The 7,678-nt window shown below is 43.7% G+C and overlaps 1 protein-coding gene across 2 annotated transcripts in view; it reads right to left on the minus strand.

Annotated features, from left to right (window-relative positions):
• Window positions 1–7,005: 7,005 nt before the first annotated feature.
• Window positions 7,006–7,678, minus strand: part of LOC119308839 (E3 ubiquitin-protein ligase At1g63170-like) — a 5,610-nt gene continuing 4,937 nt past the window's right edge. For both annotated transcript variants that reach the window (XM_037585001.1, XM_037585002.1), the window contains exon 5: window positions 7,006–7,578. In XM_037585001.1, coding sequence (XP_037440898.1) covers window positions 7,342–7,578 — 237 coding nt within the window. In that variant the 3' untranslated portion in view covers window positions 7,006–7,341. The remainder of the gene's footprint in view (window positions 7,579–7,678) is intronic.

The following is a 7,678-nucleotide window of genomic DNA, read 5'->3' on the forward strand; positions in this document are numbered from 1 at the left end:
TCCCACCATGGCTGTCGCCCACGAAGGACTTGCCTCACTAGCGGTAGATCTTCATGAAGTAGGCGATCTCCTTGCCCTTACAAACTCCTTGGTTCAACTCCACAATCTTGTCGGAGGCTCCCAAGTGACACCTAGCCAATCTAGGAGACACCACTCTCCAAGAAGTAACAAATGGTGCGTTGATGATGAACTCCTTGCTCTTGTACTTCAAATGATAGTCTCCCAACACTCAACTCTCCCTCATAGGATTTGGATCAGGTGGAAAGAGGATTTGAGTGGAAAGCAACTTGGGGAAGGCTAGAGATCAAGATTCATATGGTAGGAATGGAATATCTTGGCCTCAACACATGAGTAGGTAGTTCTCTCTCAGAAATAGGATGCTGGAAGTGTAGGTTTAGTCTGATGGCTCTCTCCACGAATGAAGAGGAGGTGGAGGGGTATATAGCGTCCACACAAAATCTAACCGTTACACACAATTTACCAAACTCGGTGGGACCGATTCAATAGACTCAGTCGGACCGATTTAGTAAACCTAGTGACCGTTAGTGATTTTCGGTGGGACCGAAATGCAACTCGGTAGGACCGATATGGTTAGGGTTAGGGCATAACGTAATCTCGATGAGACCGATTACACAAACTCGGTGGGACCGATTTTGGTAATTAGCTAACCAAAGAGTTGGACAGGCAAACTCGGTTGATCCGATTACTCAAACTCGGTAGGACCGATTTTGGTAATAAGTTAACCAGGAAGTTTGCATTGTAATCTCGGTAGTACCGATTGCTCAAACTCGGTGGGACCGATTTTGATAATGGGCATACACAGAGAGATTACAATCCCATCTCGGTGAGACCGAGATCCCTATCGGTGAGACCGATTTGCTTAGGGTTTGTGGCAGTGGCTAAGATATCCAAACTCGGTGGCGCCGGATAGAAAGAATCAGTGGGGCCGAGTTTGACTTTAGGTTTAGGACATATGTGGATGTGAGAAAGTAGCTGAGGGTTTTGGAGCATATCACTAAGCACATGAAGCAAGAGGCTCATTAAGCAACACCTCATCCCTCCTTGATAGTATTGGCTTTTCCTATAGACTCAGTGTGATCTTGGATCACTGAAATGTAAAATGATGAGTCTTGAGCTTGAAGCTTGAGCCAATCCTTTGTCCTTAGCATCTTGAAGGAGTTCCCACATCCTTTAGTCCATGCCACTCCATTGTTGAACTTGTCTGAAATATACTAGATAAAGGTGTTAGTCCAACAAGAGATATGTTGACATTAATTACCAAAACCATCTAGGGAGCACTTGTGCTTTCAGGTATTAAATAGCATAATGGATCTGAACATATAATCTTCCACCAAATAAACCATATAGTATTCAACTAAAAGATGTAATCAACACTACTAGTCACCCAAAAGCACCAATCTAAGGTTCCGGTACAAAGATTGAACACAAGAGACGAACTAGGGTTTGAGAGGAGATTGTGCGGTTGAAAGATGTTGATGGAGATGGCCCTCCCAAAGATGGGAGAGTCGTTGGTGATGACGATGATTTCCCCCTCCGGGAGGGAAGTTCCCCTGGTGGAATCGCTCCGCCGGTGGGCAAAAGTGCTCCCGCCCAAGTTCCGCCTCGAGACAGCGGCTTTTCATCCCGAAAGTCCTCCCCTTATTTTTTTTCTAGGTAAAAGACTTATATATCAGAAGAGGGGCACCAGAGGTGGGCCGAGGAGGGCACAATCCACCAGGGCGCGCCTGGGATCCCTGGCATGCCCAGGTGGGTTTTGCCCACTTGGTGGGCCCCCTCTGGTAGTTATTTGCTCCAATATTGTTCATATATTGCGAGACAATTCTCTGTAAATTTTTAGCTCATTTGGAGATGTGTAGAATAGGTAACTCTCGCGTAGCTTTTTCAGGTCCAGAATTCTAGCTGCCGTCATTCTCCCTCTTTATGTAAACCTTGCATATTATGAGAGAAAAGGCATTAGAAATACTCCAAAAAGCATTATTATGCATAAAAACATTATAAATAATAGTAGGAAAACATGATGCAAAATGGACGTATCAGCTCCCTCCTATTGTGGGGCTCCCTCCAGGTCGTACGAGCCCCTTGGTGAGCCCCTTGGTGGACATACCAAGCACCCACCCCTGTTGTATTGCATCATCAGTAGCCCGTGAGCGTGTCTGGAGTTAGAGCGCGTTGATCTTCGAGAACAAGAACCCAGGCAGGCTCCCCTTGACCTCTTAAAAATTCGTGTGTGCTCGGCTTCAAGCATACCCGGGGCTTTGACGGGTGCGTGACTTCCTGATCCGATGCTTAGAATCTTCATGCCTCGTGTGGTGCCCAGCGAGCTCGTGTGCTTATAGCCAGGGGTCTACAGCTCTTGTCGCATCCGGGCTTGAGGTCATGGGACCCTTGTTCCTGTGCCTTCTGAAAACATCCCTGGGCCAGATAAAGGCCGAGGCTAGAGCCCTACAGTTGGACCAGGCCGTGCTTTGCCATGGGTTGTTGAAAAGACTCTTTGCTTAGGGCCCAAGTCCAAACTGTGTGACAGTGATAGGTTTGCGCCTTTCCTGTGAGCCAACAGTCCACGTGTTGCTCCTCGTCCGGTGTAGTCTTCGGGAGTCATGCTGCCACTTTGCTTCCCACCCATGCCTTTATAAACCGAGGGAGGTAAGCACAAATAGAGCATCTCCATCTTATGATCTGTCACCATCAGTGGAAGAGAACAAATCCGGAGCGGCCATGAGGAGCGGAAGTGGTGTGGCAGTCGGTCGTGGGAACGCCTCGGTGGATAAATCTGCAAGTCTCCAGCATCTTCCAAACGAGGTGGTTGTTCTATCCAGGGGACCGGGGAGCTGGCCTTCCACAACCACCTTCAATCATTCGCAAGGTTTAGTTACCTAGGGATTCCTTCCTGAGCGATGCAATCTCTCATGGCTTGTCGCGCAACCGTCGGACAAGATTCTGAGGCCTTTGAACTGGAACCTGGTTGCCCATACATCCATCATCTGTAGCGATCTCTCCCGCTACTCGCTTCGTTCGGGGGATCCTTACCTACTATGGCTTCCAACTCCACCATGTCACATCAAACGGGCTTCTACATCTTGCATGCGTCATCACTCTATGTGAGTGCTTTCTTGGAACAACCCTACATTTTGGCCTCGGGCGTTATTTCTTCTAAGCAAAACCGCGTAAGGAGAACAACAAGATATCGGATTGTGATAGAGTAGTTACTCAACCTCACCTGAGCTCATGGTACTTTGACCTTCCGATGTCATGAATGACAGAGTCGTGGCAGTGAGACTGGTTTTACGCCCCGGATCTCCCCAAGCCCTACAAGGAGACGGGCTTGCCTGCCTTTACCAGTGAACCACCACCGCTTGTGTATCAATAAAGCATTCATCTTTATGTCTTCTCCGATGATTTCTTCTTGCGATCCGATCGTCATGTATGAGTAATTCGGTAAGGCAATGGGTTGAGTCCTAGCCTTGCAACCCTATGTATTTGTATGAGGTATCGATGTAATGACTTTGAATAATGAACGGCATGTATGTCTCCAATTGGTGGAGTTATCTCTTGTCTCTTCCTTGTTCTTCGACCCTGCAGGTACCTTAGATCTTGGAGTTCGATCAATGAGGTGGTTAGGAGTAGGGAGGATAGGAAACGCTATTCTGAACACCAATTACATGAAGGTTTAGTACGGTAGCGGAAAAATAGAATTCAAGATTGGACCGATGGGGAGAAAAGAAATGACTGTAAGGCTTTGTCACAAATTCAACTCCATTTGCATAATAATATTTTGCAGGAAGTTTTGAGCGAGAAAACAACCACTGCTCTATGGTAAAGCTAGAAGGGATTGGCATGACAAAAGATCTCACTAGCAAGATGCATCTGAAGCAAAAAATTATTCCTGCACAGGTTACTCGAGGGAGGTAATGTTTTGAATCATATTTTAGAATTTAAAGAGATTATATCCGATCTAGCTGCAATGGATGTTAAGTATGATGAGAAAGATACGACTTTAATGTTACTATGTTCACTGTCAAGTTCTTATACCAATTTTAGAGACACCATATTGCACAGTCGTGATACTCTCATGCTTAATGAAGTTTATGAAGCTTTGAACTCTGAGGATAAGATGAAACTAGTGGTACCTCATGATGGTTCAAGTTTATCCCAAGCCGGGGGATTATATGTTCGTGGCAGGACCAAATAGAAGAACTCGCATAATGGAAACAAAGGAAAAAGTAAGAATGGCTACAGGGGCCAATCGCAATCCAGGGTAAAAACAATATTGCAAGACGTGCATGACATCTCTTAGTGTTTCAAGTTGCAGAACAAAGAAAAGAGGAATGGCACATACAAGCCGAAAGGTAACAAAGAAGGTGAAAATTCTGCTAATGTTGCTGGTGATGATAGTTCCGATGATGCTCTTATTGTTATTGCTGGATGTGTTGAGACCAATGATGATTGGGTACTTGACACTGCATTTACTTTTCATATGTGCTCGCATAGAGATTGATTTACTACTTTTGATTCTACTACTACTGATACTGGTTCCGTTTTAGGTTTTGATAATTCACCATGCATGATTGAAGGCATATGTTCCTTTCAAATCAAGATGTTTGATGGCACAATCAGAACTTTGACAGATTTTTGATATATCCCGAAGATGAAGAGAGGTCTTCTCTTTGTGAGCGCCCTTCATGCAAAACGGTACAAGTATTCAAGTGGAGATAGACCAAAGGTTCTCTTATTGTGATGAAAGGTGACTTAAGTTTGACCAATGGTCTTTACTACCTTCGAGTTCTACCATTTCAGGTAATGCTACTCCGTTTATTTTAAAGAATCTGATTGTTATGTTGCTAGCCTTGGGCATATGAACTTGGTTTGGCAGAGTTAACTAAGAAAGGTCTTCTTGATGGATATGAAACTGGAAAATTGGAATTTCGTGAGCATTGTATCTTCGGCAAGTACAAGAGGGTGAGTTCAACACTTCTAAATTCTAGTACCGTGTTGGACTAACCGTAGTACAAATGGTGTGGGGCGCTGTGTTGACGTCGATGCGTACAAGTATAACTCGTTTACTTGTCCTTGAAAAACTTTTATGTATTGCCTCTCATATATACCCCATATAGTCGCATCTAAAGGCAACTAAGAGCTTTGTTCATGACACACATCACGAGGCCGAAGAAGACTTTGACCCCAAGGACTTGGTGTATCTTTCAATTTCAATTAAGAGTTTTTATGTGCGGGTTTGTGCTACTTAATATATACTCCCTCTCGTACAGAAATATAAGAGCGTCTTATATTTCTTTACAGTGAGAGTATATTTTTGTCTTTTAAAAAATAATAAAATCTCGAACACTCAAAATAAACCATACAACATTATAATAATTAAATGAAGTAACCAGTCATCAGGAAAACGCCGCTGGTGTAAGCCACATTGTGGCCACCAGTCTGCCAGAGTACACAGCCCCTGGTATCTTTGGAAATAGACGAGATCACGAGAGGGAAATATTCGGTCCTGGCCTGGCGAGCTGCCACCCACCCTGCACGAGGGATTTCCAAAGCTAGGCCAGCAGGAGGATGCCAACATTCCGTGAAACTTCTCCACGACATCGACGTCTTCGCATCAGACAAAAAGTTTCCCTGCATAGACATCTCTCATGTTTCTTAAACTAATCAGTCATCAGGGAAAACGAGCTAACCGCAATGACAACAGCTGGAATAGGGGGGTTGTTCTCTGGTGTGGACTGCAGACATTCCGGCCTTGAATTATTGTGAGCATATTTGCAGCTGCCGGCCATATGCAACATGCCACCCAGTACATGCACACACGCATGGGAGGGGCAGCTGTAAGTCGCCACCTGCTTTGTGCTTGCTGAACGATGGCTTTGACTATCTAAAATGTTAGCTTCTGCCTCCTAAACATGCTTACCTTACATCATCTGGAGATTTTTTCAAAAAAAAAAAAAGAGGCTGTTAAAATAATGTGAGAATGGTGCCAGAAACTGAGGGCCACTAGGGTTTTAAAAACATCGTAATATGAAAAATATGAGAATATGGTATCATGACATTTGGAATCCTGAGAATGAAAACACTAGAATCGGTAGCGGAAGTTGTTTGGTTGCGTCACGGGAAAAACCATGAGAATTTTATATAGATATTGAGTGCATGTCATGCTTGTCAAGATATAAGTGGATTTTCCAGTCAATCTGATGGAATTGTAGAACCTTCTGCGCTTCGCAGGATCTGAAGAACATAGGAACATGAAAAATGTAGGAATGGATATGCTGACATTTGGAATCGTACATGAACCAGGAAAAACACATAAACTTTCTATTGAGATATGACACCTAAACTTGCTAGAAATTCTATGGAATCGTGGTGTTGGAGAACAGTTAAGACGAATTTTGGAGAGGTCACTCCTTTGAATCAAATGGACTCTAGAAAAACCTCCTGTGTGTTGGAATCCTACAAAATTGATTTAAAATTCGTTTGAACCAAAGAAGCCATAGTGTAGAAAAACATTCCACCCAACTTTTGGAGAATTTATTTCTTTGAAATAAATGGATTCAAAAATTCCGAGTGGATCGGAATCCTACAAAAAATTCTTTGCACCAAGGGCATGCTGATTCCATACCTCTCCCTCCAGGCCTCTAGCATCTTTTTCACCGCTGCTTTCACATAGGTTTTCGGTTATTCAACTTCTGCTCATACATGACAAACACATCATTTTGCCTGAAGCAAATGTATATGTTCTTACGGAAACTTGTCTCCATCAATTTCTCAAATGCATGAGCAACAATAGGTTTGTAGGAAAGAAAACATTGTACACCCTCCGATCCAAAATAAGTGTCATGATTTTAGTTCATCTTGGATCAGGGGGAGTAGCAAATATAGCATCCCCAAAGCAACAAAAACGTTAGATTGGTGCTGCCTATTTGGTGCATGGTGCCAACCAAGAGAAACTCACAGTACTGGCTATTAAACAAATACCAAGCACAATGATAGCACACAACAGAATGCCCTCGAAGTTATCATTCTTCCTTCGACGAAATATATCATCCTTCCCTGCGCTCAGAAGTGAACTTTGTCTCTTTATTTACAAGCTCGACGTCAAATGATAAACCGGAATATAACATCACCTCCACTATACCACAAACATGCCATTACAAGCATCAGGTCTCCACTTGCTGTCATCTGTTTGGTGAACCAAGCGTAACAGCCCGACAGAAAGCAGTTTACTGCTTTTCTTGAGAATCAGCACACTGAATCCCATGAGCAACACTAGGCATACAACAAACAACAAAGCAAGCATATATCAGAGCAAAGGGACGTGTTCTATACACTAAATCTTGAGCTAGCTACACCTCTTCCTGCCATCCTATCAACACGGCGGCGGCCAAAGGGCAATCCAAAGAATGATCGAACCACGCCTCCAATCTCTGTCTTGCAGAGTGGGCATACTGCATTTATCTTGAGCCATTTATCGACACATTGCACATGAAACAAATGGTTGCAAGGAAGCTCGCGGAGCTCATCGTCATCTCCATACTTAGTAAGGCAGATGCAGCAAACCTGCACCAATATTAGAAACTTCGACAGTTATAACTTGTAAATCATGCTGAGAAAGAGCAAATGTGTCCCATATGAGTGTATTAGAAACTGATATGGTAAA

The sequence above is a fragment of the Triticum dicoccoides genome, chromosome 5B, assembly GCF_002162155.2.
Source record: "Triticum dicoccoides isolate Atlit2015 ecotype Zavitan chromosome 5B, WEW_v2.0, whole genome shotgun sequence".
Classification (NCBI taxonomy): Eukaryota; Viridiplantae; Streptophyta; class Magnoliopsida; order Poales; family Poaceae; genus Triticum; species Triticum dicoccoides.